This window comes from Micromesistius poutassou, assembly GCF_964030765.1.
Source record: "Micromesistius poutassou genome assembly, chromosome: 4".
Classification (NCBI taxonomy): Eukaryota; Metazoa; Chordata; class Actinopteri; order Gadiformes; family Gadidae; genus Micromesistius; species Micromesistius poutassou.
Window position 1 is genome coordinate 1,332,903 of NC_140274.1, and position 27,975 is coordinate 1,360,877.

Sequence of the window (27,975 nt, forward strand, 5' to 3'; positions counted from 1 at the left end):
GGGTTTGGTGATGGACAGAAGTCATCAAAGAAACTCAAACTGACGGATAACAACCCACCTGAAAAAAGGGCAAGAAGGAGAGTGTACCAAAGACAATCCACGTAAGAGGGGAAGAATACAATGCAATATAAGAAAAGGCGCCATATATTAGAGATGTAGAGGTGTCTCTGAGCTGGGCAGGATGCGCCGCCGTCACCTTGCCCATTACCAAGTGCAACTCCTTGTTGCCCGGAAACCATCGCCATGGCCAGAGCGCTGCGGCTAACCAGACATTGATTGATAAAGCAGGAGCTGAGTTAAAAGCTAATGAGGTGAGTCTGCATCTTCTGTCCTTCGGTTCAAAAAACTCAACACCAAATGGATGAGTGGCTCTCCTTCTTCAGTCTCCTCTGAGTCCATCCCAATCCCAGCCCCGTCCCACTCAGGGCTAGCACTAACGACGACCAATTCCCCCTCTGGTAGCATTAACGACGACCAATCCCCCCTCTGGTAGCATTAACGACGACCAATCCCCCCTCTGGTAGCATTAACGACGACCAATCCCCCCTCTGGTAGCATTAACGACGACCAATCCCCCCTCTGGTAGCATTAACGACGACCAATCCCCCCTCTGGTAGCATTAACGACGACCAATCCCCCCTCTGGTAGCATTAACGACGACCAATCCCCCCTCTGGTAGCATTAACGACGACCAATCCCCCCTCTGGTAGCATTAACGACGACCAATCCCCCCTCTGGTAGCATTAACGACGACCAATCCCCCCTCTGGTAGCATTAACGACGACCAATCCCCCCTCTGGTAGCATTAACGAGGACAGCCTCATGCTGGCCAATCCCAGGCCACAGAAACATTTGCTGGAGGGAAGATGGTTTTCAAAGCAGCGTGTGAAGCTGGTCAGTCTGTCCTTCACTCTTATTGTGGTTGACTTTATTCATTTGATATGCGACAAGGACGGCGAGCTACATGCTGCACTCAAGATGGGCCCTCCACGGTTTATTCAGTCGGCCTTCAACGTGTTCTCTGACCAGAAGAGACATGGGAGGGATTGTTAAGCATGGGAAGGGATTCTTACAGAGCTGAGAGTTCAGAGTTTATGTTCATTTGTTTCCATCATGCATATTTTATATCCGGCCAGTTCTAAAAGAGATCAGCATGTCACGAGTCCCGAGGGAATTAGAATAGTTGCACTATGGTTCACACACAAAAATACACAACCGCAAAGCCCCTGTAGTCCCAGTGTCCTGTGGTGTGTTAAGGTCCCTAAGCCACTCATTGGGAGCAGATAAGAGAGACTGGATGATTCATTTCTGTGCAGGGTGGATGTATTTGCATTGTTGCTGCTCCAAATCGTTACGGCGCCTGCTGTTAAGTCACATGGCACGCTCATCTGATTCACCCTATTGTGTGTCGACCACCCATCGTCACGCACACGCGTGAAGACACATGCATGCTTGTGCAACACAGAGACAGTTTTTTTTTCCAGAGATGCTAAAATGGACTGCAGAGATGTATTCAAAGGTGTGAGCAGGTTTTAAACACACGGCGATACAGGCTTTCTCTAGGGCAGGGGTCCCCAAACTTTTTCCAGTGAGGGCCACATAACTTTTCCCTTCTCTGATGGGGGGCCGGGTCAGTTTGTAACAGAAAAAGTGTGACGATCGCAGTGGTGCCTAAATGTAAGAATTTATTGTTTTCCAAAAAGCCACACATAAGCAAATATGAATAACCCTTTCTGAGATCAAATAACCCCCTCTGTGTTCTTCACAGAAAAATTTAACTCAGGAAATATATAATAACACTATTTATGAAATCAATAAAAATCAAATAACCCTCTCTGGGTTCTTCACAGAAAAAAAGTCAGGAAATATGTAATAACAGTATTATGAAATCAATAATACCCAAATAACCCTCTCTGGGTTCTTCACAGAAAAAGAGTCAGGAAATATGTAATAACAGTATTATGAATACCCAAATAACCCTCTCTGGGTTCTTCACAGAAAAAAAGTCAGGAAATATGTAATAACAGTATTATGAATACCCAAATAACCCTCTCTGGGTTCTTCACAGAAACAATGCTTCTATTGTGCTGTGCACAATCTTGGTAAAAGTTCAGCTTCAGTTGTCACAGCAAAATCTCTTAAATGACTCATATGAGCAGTCTCTCAAAGTTCTTGTGTTCTTTCCTTATAGTCCAGTTGTGTAAGTTCCAGTATTATAGCCTAGTAGACACCAGTGTTTGCTCTCTCTCATCAACTTCCCCCTGAAAAACACAAAGCAAGCAGGCTGAGAAACCAAACTAAGTGATACAGCACCTACACAGCACAATACATTTCAATACAAGTATGGTTGTGGAGATGGATTTTTTATAGTGAGCTTACCTATGTACTGTATGTTCATCAGTGTGAACTGTGGGCCTGCATCTGGCTGGTGAGAAGTTCAATGTCAGGTTCCATTCTAGTCACAGCCAGTCTCAAACACTGATGCAGATGTTCATCTGTCAATCTTGATCTCCTCTGAGTTTTCAGGTGTTTCATGCGTGAAAAGGTTTGCTCGCAGATATACGTGCTGCCAAAAACTGTGGACATCTTCATTGCGTGTTTTTTTATGTTAGGGTACGTGTCTTGAGGGAGGGCGGCATAGAAGTCAATGAGACTGGTGGGCTTGAATGAGTCTTTCAGAACATCACAGCTCTGTAACTCGGCCAGCTCAAACTGATAAGAAGGCTGGGCTTCATCGATGTCGGCAACAAAGGGGTTCTGGAAAAGACGGATTTCTTTTGCATGAACATGTAGTTCACGGAATCGCACACCGAACTCCGCCTTCAGCATTTCTAGTGCTTCCACACACTTTTCAGCTGGGAACGGGACCGCTGGTTTCTCTGCAGAAAGCTTTTGGGTAGCAGGGAGATGGGTGAAGTTGTGCTTTTTCACTTGCTCCAAAAGCAGCGCTTGTTTCACCTCAAATGCTTTTATGTGGGAATACATGTCGCAAATGAGTTTCCCCTGGCCTTGTAGCTGCAAGTTAAGGCCGTTCAGCAGTTCTGTCACGTCTGTAAAAAATGCGAGGTGCCATTTCCATTCTGGGTCGATCAGCTCTGGGACCGTTTTGCCTTTTGAATGAAGAAATGCGTTAATTTCAGGTAGCAGCTCGTAAAAACGCCTCAAAACTCTGCCGCGGCTCAGCCATCGGATCTCTGTGTAGTATAATACATCTCCGTGCACAGACTCCAGGTCAGACAGGAATTGTTGGAACTGCCTGTGTTTAAGTCCATTTGCTCTGATGAAGTTTATGCATGATACCACCACCTTCATGACAGAATCCCACTTCAACACTTTGCAGCACAGTGCTTGCTGGTGAATTAGGCAGTGCACTTGTAGCGGGGCGGTGAGACCCCGCTCTTCCATCTCCCGGTTCATGCGTCCTATCAGACCCCGAGTCGCGCCCACCATACTCGGAGCCCCGTCAGTCGTGATGCTGGCAAGCTTTGCCCAGTCCAGATCCAACTCTTCGATGGTTTGACATACTTTGCCGAAAATATCCTCCCCCGTCGTAGTGCCTTTCAGACTTTGGAGGGCTGCCAGCTCCTCGCACATGTCAAAATGTGCGCTAACTCCACGAATAAAAATAAGAAGCTGCGCTGTGTCTTGCACGTCCGTGCTCTCATCAAGTGCTAATGAAAAAAAGTCAAATTCTTTTGTCTTCTGCTGCAGCTGGGCATATACATTACCCCCAATTTCTTCAACGCGTCTGGTGATTGTACTCGAAGACAGACTCACGGCATTAAAAACATCTTTCTTCTCGGGACACACCTCCTCCACGACAATATTCAGACATTTCTTGACAAACTCTCCCTCAGTGAAAGGTTTACCGCAGCTTGCTATCAGTTGAGCAACACGGAGGCTGGCACGAACAGATGAATGGTTCAGCTGAGTTTGGCGTACAAATGTAGTCTGCTGAGCTAACAGTCCACTTTTTAGCTTTGCTAGTTTGTCTGCTCGCATTTGGCCTCGCAAGCTATCATACTTGTCTTTGTGATGTATTCATAATGTCGGCGCAGATTGTATTCTTTGAATACCGCCACAGCCTCTTGACAGATGAGACAAACAGCCTTTTCTTTGCATTGAACAAAAAAATAATCGTGTGTCCACTGCAGGTTAAATACCCTGCATTCTGAATCAATTTTTCTCTTACCTAACCTTTTTGCCATTATTCCGTTCTGGGGGGTTCACGTTTTATGATTAGGGCAAAGACAGTGAGGTCGTTAGCAACATTTTTTTAGCGTCATAATTCAATTCAAATGAGCTTTATTGACATGAGGAAACATTTCAGGGATTCAGTCGGGGAGGCTCACTTCACCCAGTTCTATGCGTGCATTGGTCTCGATCGCGTGGCCCGACTGAAAAAATAATAATGCGGGGGGGGGGGGGGGGGGGGGGGGAGGGGGGGAGGTAATGCGTCTCTGATATTGGAAATTGTTCAAGGGGCCGGGTCAAATGTGGAGGCGGGCCGTATCCGGCCCGCGGGCCGTAGTTTGGGGACCACTGCTCTAGGGCAAGTCTTCGCCTTCCACATTTTATCATGAAATAATTGAATATATCTAATTGATAAACATACTGAACTCATTTAGTGGGGTGATTATCTTTATGGTTACAGGGTAGAGATGAATCAATGGCCTTTAATTGGACAGCTCCACAACTTCATGAAGAACCTGAAGGCTGTTCCTCGTGTGCGACTGAACAGGGAGGAGAGAGTAGGACGAAATGAAACCTGTAATTCAACTTTGGATGTGATACTATGGAGTGTGTGTGTGTGTGTGTGTGTGTGTGTGTGTGTGTGTGTGTGTGTGTGTGTGTGTGTGTGTGTGTGTGTGTGTGTGTGTGTGTGTGTGTGTGTGTGTGTGTGTGTGTGTGTGTGTGTGTCGCTCAGCGAGGGTGCTATAGCCTCATGCTTCAGAGACACGAGGATTACCTGATAATTCACTGAATAATAATTCATGGAAGGCGATAATTCACCATGAATTCACTATTCACAGAGCCTGAGGTGAATGATTGTTTATACACGACACATGAACACTCCGAAAATAAACACCATAACACTTTTTGCCAGGATTAATTAGATTTTATTAGCGGTTTATTTGTTTTTATTAGCGTGACGAGACGACCGTCACGTGATGAAAACAATATCCCGAGTTTGGATCTCAATCACGGGATATTGCCCAATATCTCAAGATAGCGAACCAATCAAATTGTGCCATCTTAGGAGGTTCATATGTAGCATATACTAATGTTTATTATTCAAAAGTCAGGTTAACAAAGCAAACAGGTGTACTCAAGGAACTATAGAATTTACATGTTTACGGTAAAAGGGGCTTTCAAATGCATAGTAATACAGTTAAATGTTTTATTGTGTGTGTGTGTGTGTGTGTGTGTGTGAGTGCATACATGCATCATCCTGTCTGTAAGGCTTCTCTCATGCATCCACCCCTCGAAGTCATCCCTATTCTTAAGTCTCTCTCTCTCTCTCTCTCTCTCTCTCTCTCTCTCTCTCTCTCTCTCTCTCTCTCTCTCTCTCTCTCTCTCTAACCAACCCTCCAGACTATAGTCTCTATGAACTGACGGCCGGTTGGCTCTCACATGATGACCACAGTTTGAAGCAGTGTGTGTGTGGTGTGTGTGTGGTGTGTGTGTGTGTGTGCGTGTGTGTGCCTGTGTGTGTGTACAATGTGTGGGAGGGTGTTTGTTTATTTGCCCTTCTACCGGTTTGTGATGCATTTCATTCACTCCTTTGTTTTTTTCCCGCCCTGCGTCTCACTGAGTTTTGACTTCCTGGTGATCGTGTCTCATTTCTCCACCGCCAGGCGGTACGGTGGGGGTACGGTGGGGGTACGGTGGCGGTGCGGTGGCGGTACGGTGGCGGCGGTACGGTGGGGGTACGGTGGGGGTACGGTGGCGGTACGGTGGCGGTGCGGTGGGGGTACGGTGGCGGTACGGTGGCGGCGGTACGGTGGCGGTACGGTGGCGGTACGGTGTGGTACGGTGTGGTACGGTGGCGGTACGGTGGCGGTACGGCGGCGGTACGGCGGCGGTACGGTGGGGGTACGGTGGCGGTGCGGTGGGGGTACGGTGGCGGTGCGGTGGGGGTACGGTGGCGGTACGGTGGCGGCGGTACGGTGGCGGTACGGTGGCGGTACGGTGTGGTACGGTGTGGTACGGTGGCGGTACGGTGGCGGTACGGCGGCGGTACGGCGGCGGTACGGTGGGGGTACGGTGGCGGTGCGGTGGGGGTACGGTGGCGGTACGGTGGCGGCGGTACGGTGGCGGTACGGTGGCGGTACGGTGGCGGTACGGTGGCGGTACGGTGGGGGTACGGTGGCGGTACGGTGGCGGTACGGTGTGGTACGGTGTGGTACGGTGGCGGTACGGTGGCGGTACGGCGGCGGTACGGCGGCGGTACGGCGGCGGTACGGTGTGGTACGGTGGCGGTACGGTGTGGTACGGTGGCGGTACGGTGGCGGTACGGTGTGGTACGGTGGCGGTACGGTGGCGGTACGGTGGCGGTACGGCGGCGGTACGGCGGCGGTACGGTGTGGTACGGTGGCGGCACGCGGCAGTACCACCGTGCTCCCTGTGTGACCCCGAGGGAGTAGAACCCCCCGTCGTCACGGCACCGGCTTTCTTTTCTTTCTTTTCTTTTCTACGCACGGAGAGTAGACCTTTTTAGAATCATTTGCTCCAAATGTTTTATTTCTATTTTTATTCAAGCCACTCGCATGCAAGATTGAGAAGACTACATCTGAGTGTAGGCTACAAACGCGAATAACTATTTACAAGTGCAAAAATGCCAACATATTCTTTATTTTGCTGACCACTTGTGTTTTATCCCGACAAAAGCCTCATAAGGACAGTTCCTCTGCGTCTTTCTCGTAGATCGCACCATCTTTCCCCGTCTTTGTTTAATGCGACTGCATCACCTTCTCTCCCATGGTGGTCAGCAGCTCGTGGATTTCACCGTCTCTCCAGTTAGAACGACTCATGTTGACATCGCTGCGTTGTCTCTGTTGGAGAGACCACGATGACGTCTAATCACATTTACATGAAAATGAAACCCCCAATATGTGTAGGGTGCAAGAGGGTAAATTGGGGTGTGAAATCAAGCGGGTATATGACCTCGGTCAGTGTAACCGTGCGGAACAAGGGGATAAGGCGGGTATAAGCGGGTAAAAACCATGTCTTATGGCAGGTTCCTGTGTCATTTATTCTCCATGTGTGTGTGTGTGTGTGTGTGTGTGTGGGCAGGACCTGGGCATGGAGTCCACGTCACTGGATGACGTTCTGTATCGCTACGCCAGCTTCAGGAACCTGGTGGACCCCATCACACACGACCTGATCATCAGCCTGGCGCGATACGTGCACTGCCCACGCACGGTAGGACACACGCACGCACGCACACACACATGCCCAAACACACACACGTGCAAACTTGAAAACATACACACATTTGTGTGAATGTTCTGAGATGAAAATTCTACACACATGTACACACACACACTCATCACCCACCATACATACACACACAAACATGGAAACACACTAAGAGGACGGTGTGATGGTGGTGGTGTCTCACTGAGGCCATTGGGTTAGAGATCTAAATCACTTATCACTCTAAATAACGCTGCTGCCTGAGGACAGAACACACAGCCCAGAGATCAGAGACGCTGAACCGCAGGAGAGAGAGAGAGAGTAAAGCAGGAGGTGTATGTATGATATATAACACTTGTTTGCTTTAGACTATTCAAACGTTTCTCTCTACAGTCTGAGTCTTAGATCACACACACGTAAAGCAAAGCTTGGATGTGTTAATCTAGATCCCAGTGGCAGGTTTTCATTTAGCAGCAGACTGTTCTCCAGAGCCTCTCAACAGCACGGGGAGTACAGTGTGATGGTTATGCAGGTTATTGTGTGTTCCAACAGGATTCTCCTTTTACGGTCTCATCGTGTGCTATAAGTTAGAGCGAGGACACACAGGACACAACACGACGTCCAAACTGTAATCGGTCTCCTAGGATCCATGTTCTCCCTTCTCCTCTCTGGCTTTTCTTCTTTTCTGGCCTGCCGCTTTAGAACAACGTTCAGACTTAGTAGGAGGTAGTACCACTCAGAACCCGTTCACAGACCCGTTGTTCCTCGTTGTATTTGTTCTCCTTTTGGACAAAGTCGCGGGCCTTACGCGCCAAGACGCAAGACGTCAACGCGTTAACGCTGAAATGCGATATACCGGCGGGCCAGTTCTGATAGACATTAGATATTATCTGGGGGGCCAAATTAAATTAGACTGCAGGCCTCGACTTTGACAGCTATGGTCTAATGGCAGTCAAGAGTGACAGACCAGATCTACTGGAGTGACAGCTGGCAGATTTGAGTGTGAGAATTATGATTATTAGGGGACCTACAATATGTGTAGGGATAGTTGGTTAGTAGTATTATTAGGGGACCTACAATATGTGTAGGGATAGTTGGTTAGTAGTATTATTAGGGGACCTACAATATGTGTAGGGATAGTTGGTTAGTAGTATTATTAGGGGACCAGGCATCCTATTGTAATTATTGTGTTTTTATTATTCTGCCAGAAGGAACTACACAGCCAAAACCGCTGGGTCGCTTTTTATGAAACGTTCCACAGCTGTAGAGGGAGACTGAATATTAACAGAGATGGATAGATGGATAGATGGATAGGTTTGACAGCAGCATAATAATTAGGTTACATGAACCATTCAATCTGCAAATAAATGTATACATTAGGTTTCTCAACAGTGCATGGAATGTGTTGACTCCTACTCTACAAAATAGTTCACTTGCACTGCTCCACCTGGGTTTCTTAAGCAGAATACGCAACCCATCATTATAGGCAACTTGGAGTTTCTGGATGCTAGCCCTTTTATAAGGGGGCATAAGGGGGCAGTATTCAGAGGAGTACAGTGCTTTAAACAGGCTTATTTTAACTTTTTCTGAACACCAGTGGAATTTCCTAACCAGCATGTTAGCTTGTGCATATACCATGCAGCACTGCCTATGTATGTCATCGAAGCTTGATCTGATGTTTTTGAATGTTTTTATTGGGCCAGCTGTTAGCCCCTCACTGACGCTCTCACAGAGAACATCGATGAATATTCAGCTCATATTAAATATATATTCATCACTAAAGAGCCGACTGGGATTCAGAATTAGTTTGCAGGTGAGATTATTAAAGAATGAGAGCCACTTGTTTTTCCTGCAAAGACAGAGACCAGCGCCCATCAGAGCGGGCCAGCTGCTGTAACCACTCCCATCACTAATGCACTTCAGTCATTCATCAGCGTGTGATGTTTGTCTCGGGGGATTATTGCTCTTCATGCCGTATAAAGCAAGATCAGACGAACAGGGGGTCGGAGAGCGTTGGTCGACGCTGGTGCTGCCTCCTCTGGGGGGAGGTCGTATTACCCCTTCTTTACTCGGCCAATCACAGCAGTCGGGCGGGAGGACATCATAGACACGTATAGTTGTGTCTTTGATCATTCATATCTTCTTCTTATGTTTTTCATTCTATTCTTTATTATTTTGTGTGACTGGCCAACGCCAGATGAGGATCAGGAGACACAATCAAAATATAACATTTATAACATTTATAACATAACAAATAAATTGGGGAAAACTAAAAATGGTGATGGAAGCTTTAAGGTCATGACAAACATAACCCACAGATGAAGAACTTTGTTTTTGAGTATTCAACCCCTTAGATTTGTCTTTATTAGAAATTATAAGTAAAGTAAACACACAACCAAATGACACACTATTTGATAAATATGCTGTGTGGGCATGTCTGCATATGGATGTGTCTATATATCAGTATGTCTCAGCTGAACAGGTTATGAAGTGCAATACTAATCTATTGAATTGGAATGAGAGGCTGTGGTTACACAGTGGTCTGTCCCTCTCTCAGCATCTCTACATGTTTTCCACCTCTCTGTTTTGTGTGTGTGAGCGTGTGTGTGTGTGTGAGTGTGCGTGTGTGTGTCTGTGTGTGTCTGTGTCTGTGTCTGTGTGTGTGCGTGTGCGTGTGTGTGTGTGTGTGTGTGTGTGTGTGTGAGTGTGTTACAGTGTAGAGACTCTGCTCAACAACTACTTCAACAGGCCTCCTGTAAGGGAGAGGCTGTAGACAGAGAGAGAGAGAGGGTGGAGGGAGGGGGGAGAGAATAGAGAAGAACACAGAGGAGAGGGAGAGAGAGGGAGACAGCAGGAAGAGGTAAAGATGGAGGCTGTGCAGCAGTTGAGAGGATGGATGGGGATGCAGAGTGACACACATAGAGATGGTCAGACAGATAACTGTGACCTGACCACCAGGTGAACACTGCCTGGTGTCACTCATGTTATCATGCACACACAGCAGGAAACGACATGTTTCCTTATTGTTTATTGTCATTTGACTATCTATTCAGTCTAATCTAAATCGTTTAATCTCAGAACAGCCGTCAACTGTCAACCTTGCCTGCGTGTTGTTAAATGAAACAAATTCACTGATGAAAGGGCTGTGATCACTATGAACTATGATCACTGAACACATCTGTAAAAGGTGGACTTTAGGCATCTTATGTATTTGGGAGTAGATTGTGAAAAATGTATAATATTTTCAAATATTTACAAATCTTTCTTTTTGTTTTCAACACAATCTGTATCATCTGTCAGAGAGATATCTGTTAGTCCCGGTCTGACCTGACGAGACAGACACCTGCTGGGCGGACTGCAGCTCTGAATATTAAAGCTATAGATGGACGGATGCACACGCACGCACTGTGGCCACCCGGCCCGGTCCCAGTCAACGTGATGCAGAGCACCTGAGGCCCAGAGGAGACCTTAAAGCTCCAAGGTGCACTCAGGGCTCTCTCTGGGCTGGGGTGGGAGGAGAGGCCAGCCGTTGTGGCTGTGCCGCCCCATTACCTTTTTGTTCTTTTAAGAAAGACTTGTTTGATTAAACAAGCCTTTGTGGCTCAACAACTAAGGGGTTTGTGTGCTGATTCAAGGCGGGTTCACTCCCTGAGCCGGGTTGCCACATATGGTGGAGAATGCGGGCAACTCGACCTAGCTACGGACACTATCGGGAGTGAACGCCGACGCCGCCGGAGACGAGGCCGCCAGAGACGAGGCCGCGGGAGACGAGGCCGCGGGAGACGAGGCCGCCGGAGACGAGGCCGCCGGAGACGAGGCCGCCGGAGACGAGGCCGCAGGATACGAGGCCGCAGGAGACGAGGCCGCAGGAGACGAGGCCGCCAGAGACGAGGCCGCGGGAGACGAGGCCGCCGGAGACGAGGCCGCCGGAGACGAGGCCGCCGGAGACGAGGCCGCCGGAGACGAGGCCGCCAGAGACGAGGCCGCAGGAGACGAGGCCGCCAGAGACGAGGCCGCAGGAGACGAGGCCGCCGGAGACGAGGCCGCAGGAGACGAGGCCGCAGGAGACGAGGCCGCCAGAGACGAGGCCGCAGGAGACGAGGCCGCCGGAGACGAGGCCGCAGGAGACGAGGCCGCCGGAGACGAGGCCGCCGGAGACGAGGCCGCGGGAGACGAGGCCGCGGGAGACGAGGCCGCCGGAGACGAGGCCGCAGGAGACGAGGCCGCGGGAGACGAGGCCGCGGGAGACGAGGCCGCGGGAGACGAGGCCGCCGGAGACGAGGCCGCCGGAGACGAGGCCGCAGGAGACGAGGCCGCAGGAGACGAGGCCGCCGGAGACGAGGCCGCCAGAGACGAGGCCGCAGGAGACGAGGCCGCGGGAGACGAGGCCGCGGGAGACGAGGCCGCAGGAGACGAGGCCGCAGGAGACGAGGCCGCGGGAGACGAGGCCGCGGGAGACGAGGCCGCAGGAGACGAGGCCGCAGGAGACGAGGCCGCGGGAGACGAGGCCGCGGGAGACGAGGCCGCCGGAGACGAGGCCGCGGGAGACGAGGCCGCGGGAGACGAGGCCGCGGGAGACGAGGCCGCCGGAGACGAGGCCGCAGGAGACGAGGCCGCGGGAGACGAGGCCGCGGGAGACGAGGCCGCGGGAGACGAGGCCGCCGGAGACGAGGCCGCCGGAGACGAGGCCGCAGGAGACGAGGCCGCAGGAGACGAGGCCGCCGGAGACGAGGCCGCCAGAGACGAGGCCGCAGGAGACGAGGCCGCGGGAGACGAGGCCGCGGGAGACGAGGCAGGTCGGCAGCCGAAACAGCTACGCCACGCGACGCGCAGGACCGCCGCACCTCTGAGAGGCCACCCGAGGCTTCAGCAAAGGGTGGAGGAGTGTGGCAACCCGGCCTCGTCACAATCAACGTGATGCAGAGCACCTGGCTGGAGTGGAAGGAGAGTCCAGCCGTCGTGGCTGTGCCACCCCATCATCTTTTAGTTATTTTTACAAGAAAGACTCTAAGTTTGATTAAACGTGCCGTTGTGGCTTAACGTCTGAGATTTGTGTGCTGATTGGAGCGAGGCGGGTTCACTCCCCGAGGCAGGTTGCCACAGACAGACAGACAGACAGACAGACAGACAGACAGACAGACAGACCAAGAATATGGTCACATAAATAAAAGATACAAACGAACAGAGCTTCGCCTCCCCTCGACTTTATATTGATTGAGTCTAAAACGTTCTCATGGTGGTTGAGGCAGCTTGGGCTGTTCTTCATTAAACCACATGTGATGCTCCAGCGGCGTCATATGCTAATGCTACAGAAATGAGCTGTTTTCCGGGCACAGTCACCGTCTCAGACCTTCTGGTGGTTTAAAAGGCTCCATTTGCGGCCGTACCTCATATTTAAAAGCTAAGTGGTGAGGCCAGACACCTGAGAGTCCCTGTCAAATGACAGATAACAATAACAGACCACATGACTGAACGAACTGAACGAACTGAAAGAACGAATCAAACGAATGATTTGTGATAGTGAAGGGAACTGAAAGTACTGATTCCCGGAGAAGAATCGCTTTGCCCACGCCTAGTATCTTCTCCAACTCCTCCTTCCATGACCCATCACAGCCCATGAGGATTCGTGTGGACGCCAGATACCCTTGGAGTTCCGTCAAATTTGTTTTGCTTGATTTGTTTTATTTTTGTAGCTTTAAATACAGCCCCTTGGTAAATGTAGTTACTAGCTGTACTTTAAAAAGTATTTTCTGCTCAATCTAAAAGGGTTAACAACTGCTTTCTCCGCCTCGTCTTCTTTTTTTTTGGTGGAGAACCAGCGCCACACAGTGGCCTTGAATATGTACTACAGCGTTTCTACAGCTCGATGCGTTTTCCCAATGAGTCCGTCTTTACGGCGATATTCCTGACAGATGAGGAGCAGAGTGTATACTGTACGGTTCATACAGCAATCAACCTCACTGACATTGCTTTATTTGGATCAGATGAGAATGATGACACACTGCACTGCACAGATGCACACACACATACACAAACATGCGTGCACACTAGAGCATGGAAACCCCACCCGAGCTGGTCGGGACCCGAGCCGGTCGCGACCCGAGCCTGTCGGGACAAACATCTCTAAATGATGCTGGGGTTGGGGTCGGGCTCGGTCACATCTGCACCATAAGGAGTTGGAGTTGGCGTTGCTTTTGTGTTAACGTTAATTTGACTTGGCTGGGGACACTCGTGTTCATTTGAATTTCATAGGCTACCTGTCCTACACAACCGCACCTCTTTTTGTGGAATTTATCGTTATCGTGGCCTTGGCAAAAATGCGGCCCGTGCTCTAATGCACACACACACACACACACACACACACACACACACACACACACACACACACACACACACACTAGCTAAGATGGTAAGTGGGTGCTTCTCCCTCTCGGCTGTGTTTTTTTTCAGAGGTCGTTGAGTAAATGAATCATGCTATAAAGACACATCATGGTAATAAGAACATGGGAGAAGAGAGTTCACGTCTCAGTGGCCTCCGTTCTCAAGGACCCACCAGTCCTTGGTGGTTTGTTGATAATATGTCTTTCATCTTTTAATGTTTTCTGTTTCAGTCTGCCGGCCTTCCTTCCTATGTATGTCTGCCTGTCTGCCTGTCTTCTATATCTGTCTGTGTGTCTGTCTGCATGTTTGTTTGACCGTCTACCTGTTGTGCCTTTCTGCATGTCTTCCTGACGCCCTGTCTGTGTGTCCTGCTGTCTGACCCTCTGTCTGTGTGTGTCTAGGAGGGGGACTCCCTCGGGGCCATGGAGAAGGTGTGTCGCCAGCTGACCTACCACCTGAGCCCTCACTCTCAGTGGAGGAGGCAGGGGCTGCTCAAGAGGAAGCCTCAGGCCTGGTGAGCCTGTGTGTGTGTGTGTGTGTGTGTGTGTGTGTCATCGTTGAGTCGTCAGCTCTCCTTTTGGAGATCTTTAAATGCACTTCCAGACATAGTTCCCGGAAAATAAAGGATAACCTTCCAGGCCCGAGCAGTTATCATGACTCACACACGCAGCTATGTTCTCTGACCTTTGACACTCGGCCTAGCGGCTCCACACCAGACGGCCAAGAGACGTCCAGCAGAGGCCCGTCACTTAACGCTCATGGACGCCTGCCTTATTCCAGATCCTTCCAGTCTCTCGCTGTTATTGAAAAAGAGCTTGTTCGCAGACAAAATAACCTTTATTGATATTGTTTTCGAATCAGCCGAAAATAATTTGCGCATTAAGATAGGCAGTCGCGGACTGAAATAATTTGTAAGTCTTGTCATTGGTTCACTCACTGCACATGAAAGTGTCTTACATCAGACCGCCATCTACGTGCTGGTCCCGCCGTTCAGACTGCTGTCAACACAGCCGTACCCACAGTGGAGACGTTCCCATGTCCTGAGCAGGCCAAATGCTGCTGCAGATTTCCCAGAATTTTGATCCCTGTTTCCATTCACACATGACCCAAGTCAGGAAATGTCCTGGGACATTGCAGGGAAAGACTGCATATAGAAAAGGGTCCTACCTTTGTCCCCTGCTCTGTCTTAATTATGTGGTTCACTTGCTTGCTTTCTATATTGCTATCTGATTTTCAATCGATAACTCTTCCTTTAGAGGTCCAGTTATCTCCATCTCTTTCTATCTCTATTTCTGTCTGTCTCAAGGACACTGACATAGGAATAGGATGCCTCTCCCTCTCCCCTTTTGTCTCTCCCTCTTGCTCTCTATCACCCTGTCCTTGCGTCAAAGACATTGATAAGGATTGGAATTGTGTGTGTGTGTGTGTGTGTGTTTCACTCTATTCCAGTAATACACTATATTGTGGGCATTGTGGAATATCCATCCCTCTTCTTCCTCTCCATGTTGTTTCCCTCTTGTTCTCTTCACTGCCAGTAAAGAACAAGTATTGACAATTTTAGATGAAGCTGTTTAAGTGCTGTACATACACACAGTTAATGAAATTCACTGAACAAATGTTTCCTTATGTTCAGGAAAAACCATCCAAAGCTCCCTAAAAGAGTGTTCCAACGACAGAACCCTCCTCCTGTCCTCAGCCTCTCAGGGTCCTCATGTCTGACTCAATGTAGCGGTCCGCCCGGGGGCTGCGTGGGTTGGAGGGGGTAGGGGGCGACAGCGACCCTGTCTGTATTACTCCTCTGCCACCTTGTTCCCGTTCCCATACTCAATAAGTAAAACATTATTTTCTGCCTTTGCTAATCCAACAGGCAGTGCTTCAACTTTTTTACCCACGCTTTCGATTCTTTCTGCTGCATTATTTTGGCAACAAAGTAAAACCCTTTTTTAAAATAATTTCTCTGTTCCGATGGCTCTGCTCACATAGTGAGTGAGTGTGTGTGTGGGGGGGTTACACCACACACACACACACAGTGAGTGTGTGTGTGGGGGGGTTACACCTCAGACACACACACAGTGAGTGTGTGTGTGGGGGGGTTACACCTCAGACACACACACAGTGAGTGTGTGTGTGGGGGGGTTACACCTCAGACACACACACAGTGAGTGTGTGTGTGGGGGGGTTACACCTCAGACACACACACAGTGAGTGTGTGTGGGGGGGGGGGTTACACCTCAGACACACACACAGTGAGTGTGTGTGTGGGGGGGTTACACCTCATGCACTACCAGTGAGTACCTTGGGTGACTCACGGCTGCCCGTAGGCGCCAGAACTGATGAAACTATCCAATCAGAGACCGGGGACGAGGAGGGCTGATGTTCATAAGAGCCGGTCGGGAGTGGAGCCAGCAGCCCTAATCTTGTGACGGGTTCCATGGGATGTGACCACAGGGGGACAGCCCCTCGGTTCACCTCACATCTCAAAGAGCTTTGACTCCCTCTCTTTCCTGAGGCCAGAGGACTGAGCGCCCCCTGCTGGCCGTCCAGCGCCTCTACCAGGCCCCCCCGGGCCCCCAGCCCCCCCTGGGCCCCCAGGCCCCCCCTGGGCCCCCAGGCCCCCCCGGGCCCCCAGCCCCCCCTGGGCTCCCAGCCCCCCCGGGCCCCCAGCCCCCCCCGGGCCCCCAGGCCCCCCCGGGCTCCCAGCCCCCCCTGGGCCCCCAGCCCCCCCCGGGCCCCCAGGCCCCCCCGGGCTCCCAGCCCCCCCCGGGCCCCCAGCCCCCCCTGGGCCCCCAGGCCCCCCCGGGCCCCCAGGCCCCCCCGGGCCCCCAGCCCCCCCTGGGCCCCCAGCCCCCCCTGGGCCCCCAGGCCCCCCCGGGCCCCCAGCCCCCCCTGGGCCCCCAGGCCCCCCCGGGCCCCCAGGCCCCCCCGGGCCCCCAGCCCCCCCTGGGCCCCCAGCCCCCCCTGGGCCCCCAGCCCCCCCTGGGCCCCCAGCCCCCCCGGGCCCCCAGCCCCCCCGGGCCCCCAGGCCCCCCTGGGCCCCCAGGCCCTGCTTGGACTGATGCGGGTAGAGAATAAAGACAAGAAACTAAGCAAATTCACACTCAAAATAATTGACAATTTGAGAAAACAAATGCATTACCATTATCCTTATTACTTATAAAATAACACTTATAACACAAAATAACACAAAATAACAATAGGGATTTTGTTTGTCCATTCGGTTTTTCGGCACAATCCTTTGCCATGATGTTTCTTTCCTTTATGGGCTGTTTGTTGTGGTGAAGATGAATCTGGGATTATAAATACAATCTAGCAGAGGGAACACCCTCCCCAAGTACCATCATGGATTGTATTCATTTGAGCCACTATGGATTTAGATTAACGGGTTAGAAACCAGCCGTAGTAATGTCCTCATTTGAAGAGGGAGAGCAGTGTACAGTAGGTCTACACACACACACACACACACACACACCTCCTAATCCAATCAGACCAGCCCAGACACCCGTACCCCTGAGTCTTTAACTCAGTGTTGTCCAGGGTGAGGCTGATCCAGGACACAAAGCTTCTTGTACAGTCTTAGCATTTATTTATTTATTATTTAGGTCCACTTTAGTCCATGGAAAACATTTTGAACATTTTGAACTTATGTAGACTCAAACATGTCAATGTTTTCATAGGAATATCGTTTATTGGTATTTATGGAGCAACACCCTATTCATATTAATGATGAAGGATCATTTTAACGTGATGGTTTGCAACCTAATAATAATAAAATCCTCCAGAATGATATGCCTCGTGGCACTACGAGTAACACTACACAGGAACACAAAGTGGCAACACCGTGTTCTTCATTTCCTCTTCCTGGGCTCATTCATCCAACTGGAGTGGCGAGGGATGTGCTGAACAGAATCCAACCAAACGAGACGAGTCGGAGAGACGCTCTGGGTGAACAAGTCAGCAGCTCAGTGTATGAATAGAGACAGCTGCACCTCATCCAGTCCATCTGTTAGGAGACTGCAGACACCAACATGAACCTCCAGAATACCTGAATAATAGAGGAGGAGGAGGAAATGGACTTTACGGTTTCAAAGCATTCCTCGACGATGGGTAAAATTCCATTCAACTTGCGCATTGAAATAGATTATATTTCAAGTTCATCTGCTTTATTTGGCCACGTCCTCTCAATTTGGGCAGAAGAGAAAAAGGCAAAATTCCCATCTGTAGAGTTTATGTTGAAGTGAATGAAAGACAATCTTTTCCTTCTTCTCCATCCACATGTGGGCGTGGCCACTCCTTGTTGTTGTGTAAGTGTGGTACCTCTACCTCTCTCTCTCTCTCTACCTCTCTCTCTACCTCTACCTCTACCTCTCTCTCTCTACCTCTCTCTCTCTCTCTCTACCTCTACCTCTCTCTCTCTACCTCTCTCTCTACCTCTACCTCTCTACCTCTCTCTCTCTCTACCTCTACCTCTCTCTCTCTCTACCTCTCTCTCTCTACCTCTACCCCTCTCTCTCTCTCTACCTCTACCTCTCTCTCTCTCTAGCTCTACCTCTCTACCTCTACCTCTCTCTCTCTCTCTCTCTACCTCTCTCTCTCTCTCTCTACCTCTACCTCTCTCTCTACCTCTACCTCTACCTCTCTCTCTCTACCTCTACCTCTCTCTCTCTACCTCTACCTCTCTCTCTCTACCTCTACCTCTCTACCTCTACCTCTCTCTCTCTACCTCTACCTCTCTCTCTCTACCTCTCTCTCTCTCTCTCTACCTCTCTCTCTCTACCTCTCTCTCTCTCTCTCTCTACCTCTCTCTCTCTCTCTCTCTCTACCTCTCTCTCTCTCTCTCTCTACCTCTCTCTCTCTCTCTCTACCTCTCTCTACCTCTCTACCTCTCTCTCTCTCACGACTCGGTAGCAGTGACGGACTGGACGGTCTGGCATTTGGGCAGATGCCAGAAGGGCCGCGGCTTCTCGTGGGCCGTTTGGCCTCTCGTGGGCCGTTCGGGCCGGCCAATCACGGAGCGGCAAGCTTGTTGGGATCGGGCGGCCCCACATTATCTACCCCCCCCCCCGTCAACAATTACACCCGCGGCCGGTTATAATGCGCAAATGCCCGGGCCGTTTTTTGCTCCCAGTCCGTCACTGCTCGGTAGCGTTCCAGGCAAGTCACGACAACAAACCCTTGTGGGGCTCTGTGGGCTACATTCTGGCTGTACTACGAACCTCGATCAGCGGGTTAGCGAGGTATGTTGCGCTCAAAGCCAGGGTTAGCTGGGACACCAAAGCGTCGCTGTATCACCATGGTGACTAGAGCAGTTGTGTAAAAGCACCGCCTACTGACCAATCAATTATCTTGAAAAACGAAGTTATCTCACACGTAAGATTATGTCATATGTATTACAGGGGGAGCTCCGCCTATCCAAAAACATTCTCGCGGGTGCATTTAACACTGTTGCGCGTGCCAAAATGCCACTAATATGGACGTTCATACCATAAAACAAGTCCTAACAACCGATTGATTAGATTTCATAGATAGTACCAACAGAGCCCACCATTGTTGTTTATGTGTGTGTGACGTAAAGGCTGTAACTGGGAGTTCATCGACCTGGTGTGAGTTCACGGGTAGAGAGGTACGGGTTTGACTGCCGCTCCAGGGCGCTTTCACGGGTAGAAGGCTGGCTAGTTGCCAGCCAACGCGCCATAATGCTCTGCTGGCACGGGAAGGGAGATGTAAGGATGCCTTGTCTCGCCCAGACCTCGTTTGCCCCGGAGAGCACATGACACACTCTGCTCCGTCTTGGATAACACATTTCCATTTGCACTTCTATTTTAAAACGCATTCTACGTTTCTGTCTTACCATCAGGAAGCCGTCTGTCTTTCACTTCTGTCAGATCTGCTGTCTGTCAGGCACTACTCACACACACGTCACATGGCCTGGTGTGTGTGTGTGTGTGTGTGTCGTGTGTGTGTGTGTGTGTGTGTCTATGTCGTGTGTGTGTGTGTGTGTGTGTGTGTGTGTGTGTAGGTCACCAGGAAATGCTGGAAGCTCCCTTGTCTCATTACGTCTCTCTTTCTGTCAGTCTCCTTCTCTCTCCCTCCCTCCCTTCTTCCCTCATTCCCTTCCTCCCTTCCTCCCGCCCTATCTCCTTCTCACTCTCTCTATAGTTGCCATCTTCATAAATTGCTGCTCCTGTCTGTATTAACGAGGTTGATCGTCTGCAGCCTCCAATGTTGAATAGGATTTGTCCGCTGCTCTCCCTGAGAATGTGACCTTGATTTGTCCTGAGACCAGACAGTCCCTCCTGACTGCAGCCCACAGAGAGCTGGATGGATTCATTCCTCTTGAATTGTTACCTCTATGGGCCCTATTTTAACGGTCTGAAACACAAGTATGAAACGTAAAACACAAGTAGCTTTGTGGGCGGATCTCTGGCGCTGTTGCTATTCGGCGGATAAATGAGTCTTGCACCCGACGCAATTCTAAAATGGGTTGATCTGAAACCCGTAGGTGTTTTGGGCGTAACGTGCAATAAACCAATGAGAGTTCCACCTGCCATCCCCTTTAAGAGCCAGCGCATTTGACTTGACGAGTTGATATTTTGACAGCGCGTTTGCAGTCTCCGCTGAGACAGATGCATGACCACATGAATTTCAAACTTCAAATGGCTCAGTTTATGGCCAAATAATAGGCCTAATTCACACATGGAATAGCGTTTTCTTCTCCAACTTCAGAAACACTGATTCGTCATGGAAATTGCGGCAAAGACAACTTAACACATATATGATATGCGGACGCGGTCCTGTGGCCGCAACTGTGGGTCTATTTAATGATATGCGGCAATACATTAACAAACATCGTTTGTTACCAGTATTGTATACATTATCGTTATCGACTTTCATAATATGCATGTGTCCCCCTGTTAATATACATCGCCATGGACTGTATTATGCGTTACGTGTTTAGTTTGCGTGTGTTTAGACAGATGGGCGCACACACACACGCGCCAAGCATCACCCGCATTCATTCATTCTTTTAAACACTCACTCGCGGTAAAACTATGTTTTCTCACGATCAAATCTTCATCAATCCTGAAAGATATTGGCTCGTAAACGATGTCTGTGTCAAGAAAATATGTCTGCTGTACGGTGTTTGCAGATGCATTGATTTAAAAGTACAACTTACCGCTGTATCAGCTGTTCTTTCCCAAATCATTTAACCAACGTTATCATTTACCCTAAAACAAGATTTGGTTTTGAAAGGCTGGGATATACTTTGCTTCTCCTGCTCCTGATTCAGACTCCCCAAAGGGGGAGGATGGGGGCTCTTGTGTTAACAGTTCTTGCACAATGTATAAAACCAACCTTTTTAGTTTCATGATAATATGAAAGAATGCCCTTTAAATGATAAGTGTCTTAACTGGAACTTCAGGGGGGGGGGGGGGGGGGGTTTCAATGAGAGCGCTACCATACAGCCGCGAAATATCTCCCAGAACTGTTCAAAACCTTTATCCACCAACAGCCATTCTGTTAGACTGGAGTCATCCAGGTGCGTCTTCTGCCCAGTGGCGGAGCCAGACTTTTTTTCAAGGGGTGGCACGTCTGGTGTGCGACCTGCTTTGAAGCTCTGCCCACGGGTGCATGGGGTGGATCTGAAGGAGACTTCCTACACACAGCTCTTCGTTAAGCATTATACCAATATTCATTTCAATGGAATCAAACGATGACTCAAACTAAAAGCCTGCGTCCCTGTTATGAACTGTGACAGGGTGGCGTTGGAAAAGTAATATTCAAGGGTCCGTAGTTTCTTTTCTAATAATCGTATGATTTAATAGACTATAAGACTCATCAGAAAGGAGGTCAAAACACCCCAGTTTTCACAACAAAGGTGAGGCACGGTTCGCGTTTCCACCTCCAAAAGTGGGCGTGACCCGGACTGAGCCGTACTGAGCCGTTCTCGTCTCACAGTGCTCCTCCGTCGGGGTACTGAGAGCCTGAAAGGGTCCCGGCAAGTTTGAGCTACACACGCCGTCCGTTGATTGGTCGACAGAATCGTTGCTTCCGTGCGACAGGAGGATAATAACAAACAAACACAGTACCCGCCAGGTATTTCTGGACGACGAAAGCTTAGTTTATTGAAGAAAATGTCATGCAAAAGTTTGCCGTCCTTCTTGGACGTCCTCCATTGTTGCTCTTTGTTCATTGTGCGCGTTCTTCTTTTTCATGGATTTATTTGCAGGCTACACTGTGTCGGCTGCTATGAGGTCACGATGCTTACATAGCTGCCGTGGCTATCACCGTCCGGCTTAAATCCCGCCCTACCATAAGGGTACTGTCTTAAACCCCGCCCACCATAAGGGTACTGTCTTAAACCCCGCCCACCATAAGGGTACTGTCTTAAACCCCGCCCACCATAAGGGTACTGTCTTAAACCCCGCCCACCATAAGGGTACTGTCTTAAACCCCGCCCACCATAAGGGTACTAGCGGCGGTGGAAACGCGAGCTGTAACTGAGCTGGGCTATACCACACCCTCACCACTGGGCTGAGGCGTGCTGGGTCCGAAGCGTACCCGCCGGTGGAAATGCGCCACTAGTAGACTTACTGAACATTTACTCTGCTACAAACTAATTGACACCACACACACAAGGCGTCGGTGTGGCACACAAAAGTGTTCATTGCCTGTAGACACAGAACAAAACCTAGAATACAATGGTCCGTCGTGTGGTCTTTCTAATCCCTGACCGGCGGGCCGACGCAGCGCTCTGTGGCTCAGACCTGCTCTACATGAAGCCCTAACCCATCAGCACTTACATCATATTCAGGCAACTGTGAACGCACTGTGGCTGATTAAGTTACTCTAGAGATAACGTGAAAAATCAAAATCAATTCTTCCCCTGTGGATGGTTTTGTCAGTGGACCCAGATGTCCCCTGGTTGACCACAGCCCTGCTGACCAGTGGCTGGATGAAGTTCACGCTGTGTGGATTCAGAGGAGGAGAGGGAGGGAAAGGTGTTGACGTGGGACCGCTGTTTGGTGAACTCTCTGCTTAGTGATTCATGAAATCACCATCAAACCAAGAACAAAAAGGGGTTTTCCTATTTATTTTCTCCCTTGCCTTCCCTTCCCTTGTGGTCTCTCTCTCTCTCCTCCATAGTTGTTTGTGCAGACACACACATGCACACACAATATAATAATCGATTGATGCAAGTAGACAGACGTGGTAGAAGTGGTATGGATTGACAGACGGACGGGCAGACGTGGGCGAGCTGATCACAGCTTTCCCTCCCAGTCACGCTGTGAGTCTGTTTTAAGGAGGCGGTCCTCATCACTGGTAGAAGAGGATCCACGTAGAGCGACCGGGGACAGAAAGCCCCAACCGGAGAGAGAGAAGGGAAAGAGAGCGAGGGTATAGAGCAGGGCTATTCAATTCATCTGAGACCTGTGCATCAAACTGAAGCAAAACAAGGAGCCGGAGAATATGACTAATCACGGTAACAAATAAAGAAATGAACACAGCATATAGGAGTCGATATATTCTATTTTTTATGCAGAACAACATGTACATTATGATGCATTAAGACACATGGGCCCAAGGCATTGTTACATTCAAATTAAAATGTCACATTCAAACTGTCCCCTTTCTAAAACAGAAATGCAGCTAATTGGTAACTGAATACAACTCATACTTTTTTCCTTCTAAAAAATAAAACAGACTGCCCCATAAATTCACACATGAACTACTGCTGTTCTCACTTATGTCTATTTTGAACATAACTCAGACACCAGCAATATCACAGATATTTAAGATTGCACTCATTTGAGTGACAGGAAACAACAAAAACTAAAATGTATACAAAGTGCACAGTATGGTGCAAATGACATCACTCAGTTTAGGTGAGCAATATTCGATATTTAGAATTACATTCATAGGCTATAGCTGACAAACAACTTCAACACCAACAAACAATAAAACCAACAACAAACTGGTATAATATGCCTCTGATTAGAATGAAACATAACAGTGCATGGCACTTTAACAAAACTCACTTCAACCATTTTAACCTTGCTAAGACCTGAGAAAATGCAATAAATTCAATCAATCAATAAATAGTTTTCCTCCTCTGGTTATCTTTGCATCAGCCAGACACCTCAATATTCAGTCCAGTTGAGCTATACTACATCAAGAAAAAAAAGTGCATAATGAGGTGAATCGTGTTAATTGCATCTCACTGTTAAAAAATAAACAACATGTAACGTTGCATGTAGTTTGCCAACATTTGCCATCTAATGAGAGAAATGGAGAGAGAGAGAAATTTTTTGGATTCAGCAAGAGCAGTAAAGTCAGGTGTATATGTTGTCAGGGCAATGCGCAAGCAGTGTTGCAGATGCTGGTCAGTGAGTGATATGCGATTGTGAGTTTTAATGGCATTCATGTGTGAGAATGATGACTCACATGTGTATGTTGAGCCAAACATTGTCAGAAGAAAAAGTGCAAGACCCCTTGAGTGTGGAAATTTGTCTTGGCTGACTAAATGGGTCCAGAATTTTTCAAAACCTGCCTGCTGCAATGACTGTCGCAAGTCATCTGACGAGTGAATGTCAATGAGTTCTAGCTGTAAAGACCCCTCATCCAAAGATGATACCACCTCCTTTCCTTTCAATGCAAAGTCTGTCTCAACATTAACACAGAAAGTGTCCTTCACAATTCTCATCACTTCACTGGAGATGCTGAAATTACCAAACCTAGTGGCAAAGTTGTTTTTCAATGAGTCAATAAAGCTTGACATCATCAGAGTAATTTGCAGGCCAGATTTCTTCATTGTGGGGAAATGGAGCATCTTCCCAGGACAAAGATCAGCAGAGAAGAGTGAGAGCTTTCTTTAAAAAGCATGAAGTTTCTCCACAAGTTCCGCGGCTGTTTTACCTCTGCCCTGCAACTCCATGTTGAGTTGGTTCAAATGATGGAAAACGTCGCTCAAAAAGCAAACAGCGTCATTAAACTCATCATTTTCCATCAGAGACAGAAAATTGCCAGCTTTTTTCAATTTCGAAGACTGGAGAAACACCAGAATCTCCTCTCGTAGTTCACAAAAACGTTTCAATGCGTTGCCTTTGCTAAGCCATCTAATGTCATTGTGAATGAGCAAATCTTTATGTTCAGCAGACATGTCCTTCAACAGCTTGCAGAAAAAGCGGTGCTGTAAACGTGGAAGTGCAACGGATAAAGTTTATAATTGCCATGACAGAGTCCATGGTCTGTTTTAACTCACCACTGAGCTCGGCACACAGGAGGCTTTGGTGGATGAGGCAATGTAGCGGTCTCAACTGAGGAGCCACGGCTGCCCTCCTCGCGGCGAGCCCCTGACCCCCTCCCCATGGAGGCCGTCTGTCACCAACATGTTGACGTGCGCCAAATCCAGCTTGTTTTCCTGAAAGAATGAAGCAATTTTGGTGAATAAAATCTCACCAGTAGCGCGCCCCTCCATGGGAATTAGTCCAAGCAAATCCTCACGAAAACATTCACCATCAAAAAATCGCACGTAGAGGCACAACTGTGCAATATCACTGTTATCTGTCGACTCATCCACGGCCAAAGACACGGCCTTCCTCAGTTTGTCCAAAAGCGTCTCGAAAACGTCCGATGCAAGGCACTCGACTCTCCTCATATTTGATGTGTCAGATATTGGAATTACTTGATCAAGTCGATAATGCTTTTTTGAGTTTTCTCATCTGTTACAACCTCCTCAATGGATGCCAGCATACACTCCTTGACTGTCTCAGAATCTGTAAACAGCTTTTTATTTTTGCCCAATATCCATGCCACTCGCAAAGCTGCTGCCGTTGGCCTCTCTTGATCCGTACAGGCCCCAAACAACATGCGACGTCTTTACCCATAACAAGATGTAAGCCCCGATATCTTCTGCCTTCGGGCAACGGAGCCCGGTGGGAAAGTCAAAGTTAGCATTGTCTTGAAATGCCTTCTCAAATTAAACTCTTTACACACGGCGAGGCACTCGCTGCAGATTAGGCACACAGGTTTCACATTGACTGCAATAAACGCATATTTCTCTGTCCATGTCCATTGTTGAACTGCCTGTTCTCTGAGTCAACTTTAACTTTATCTATAAGATAGATAGAGACGTGTTGTCTTGTTTGCTTGCTGGCCTTGAAAGAGACAAGTTTGAGCGGTCTGTCAAAATATATTTCTAGCCAAAACAGGTAGGCCTAGGACTAGATATTTTAATGTAGGCTACTGGTTTTGCCACCATGGTTAAACTTTTAAACCAGCTCCAACTACTGTATTATTAGAATTAATTATTATTATTAATTATTATTATATTTTATTAATTATATATTAATTATATATATTATTATTAGTAATGCCCTGTATGCGAGAGCAATAGCATCATTACGAGTGGCAAAAATGGATGAGTTGACTAACATTGATGTTGCACAGCTGTGCCTCTATGTGCCATTTTTTGATGGAGAATGTTTTCGCGAGGATGTGCTTGGACTGGAGAGGCACATTACCGGTGATATTTCATGCCCCAAAAATGCTTCATTCTTTGAGGAGAACAACTTTGATTTGGCGCACGTCAACATGTTGGTGACGGATGCTGCGTAATAACGAAGCAAGGCACAAGTAACGTCTTTGCATAATACACAGTACGGCAATGCATCACACACAACATTATTTATAGGTCACCTACTGGCGCATGTAGGTACAATGTAGGTACAACACACAAACAAATGTATCCGCTCTACCTCCATTATCGCTTTTTCCGCCAGCTGTTTACGGACGTGTCTGCCGAATATACGGATTGGCTCATATGTAATAACACTCATATGTAATAACACTCATATGTAATAACACTCATATGTAATAACACTCATATGTAATAACACTTCAAGGGCCACTACAAAATATCTCGGGGCCGGATCCGGCCCACGGGCCGCCAATTGAAGAGCCCTGGTATAGAGGCTGCTGTTTTACAGAGTTGTGTATAGTGAACGGTGAGATTAGGATACACAGTGAAGTGTTGATGATTATGAGATGGGAGAATGGTTTCTAAGAAGTAAAGGTGGCGATAGCAGCAGAGAGCCCAGTTCAATGAGATATGTTCCAAACTCCTTCTCAGGGCCAGATCCATGGATCAATTCAAATCATTTTTTCATTTGTCATCTCCCCCTTCTTGTGTGTTGGCTGTGCAGTGCCAGCGGTGTCTTTGTGTATGACGTGTTGTCTGATCACATGAGTGGGATCAGACACATCGTGTGATTGATGAGCCTAACTCAAAAGCAACAAAATCAATCGAATGAGAAGTGCAAATTGAACTTCGGAAATGATCGATTTCAGCCCACACAAAATCCCAAAGGCACATACTAAACTCACACACATACTAAACACACACACATACTAAACTCACACACATACTAAACACACACACATACTAAACTCACACACATACTAAACACACACACATACTAAACACACACACACATACTAAACACACACACATACTAAACTCACACACATACTAAACACACACACATACTAAACACACATTTACACATTTACACTCACTTTACTCTAAGAAAGAAGATGGATGGATGGAAGGCTGAGAGATACAGTATATAGATAGATAGATATTGATAGATAGTGATTGATAGATAGATATTGATAGATAGTGATTGATAGATAGATATTGATAGATAGTGATTGATAGATAGATATTGATAGATAGATATTGATAGATAGATATTGATAGATAGTGATTGATAGATAGTGATTGATAGATAGATATTGATAGATAGTGATTGATAGATAGATATTGATAGATAGATATTGATAGATAGTGATTGATAGATAGTGATTGATAGATAGATATTGATAGATAGTGATTGATAGATAGATATTGATAGATAGTGAGTAGTATAACCAGTAATCAGTCCAGTATATGGCACACATTATGCACCCAGGCACTTTCTGTTTCTTAGCAACGGATCATCCAAGACATTCCATTGGTCAGTGTCCAGACAGGGTTGATGATGTCAGTCGCCCCACACCCCACCCCACATCCTCTTCCTTCCAGAATGTTTCCCCCCCAGTGTGGGATCTGGGTAGCCATCCAAGACTACATCAAGCCCACGACTGGGAATGTCCCAGCCTCTCATGGCTGTTTAC

The 27,975-nt window shown here is 48.3% G+C and overlaps 1 protein-coding gene across 1 annotated transcript in view; it reads left to right on the forward strand.

Moving 5' to 3' along the window:
• The window catches only part of lrrc75a (leucine rich repeat containing 75A), a gene marked incomplete at both ends in the record, with an annotated part of 37,139 nt that overhangs the window by 2,058 nt on the left and 7,106 nt on the right, over nt 1–27,975 (forward strand). Inside the window, 2 exons of the mRNA XM_084467201.1 lie at nt 7,297–7,425; nt 14,202–14,314. Of these exons, the coding sequence (XP_084323327.1) occupies nt 7,297–7,425; nt 14,202–14,314 (242 nt within the window). The remainder of the gene's footprint in view (nt 1–7,296; nt 7,426–14,201; nt 14,315–27,975) is intronic.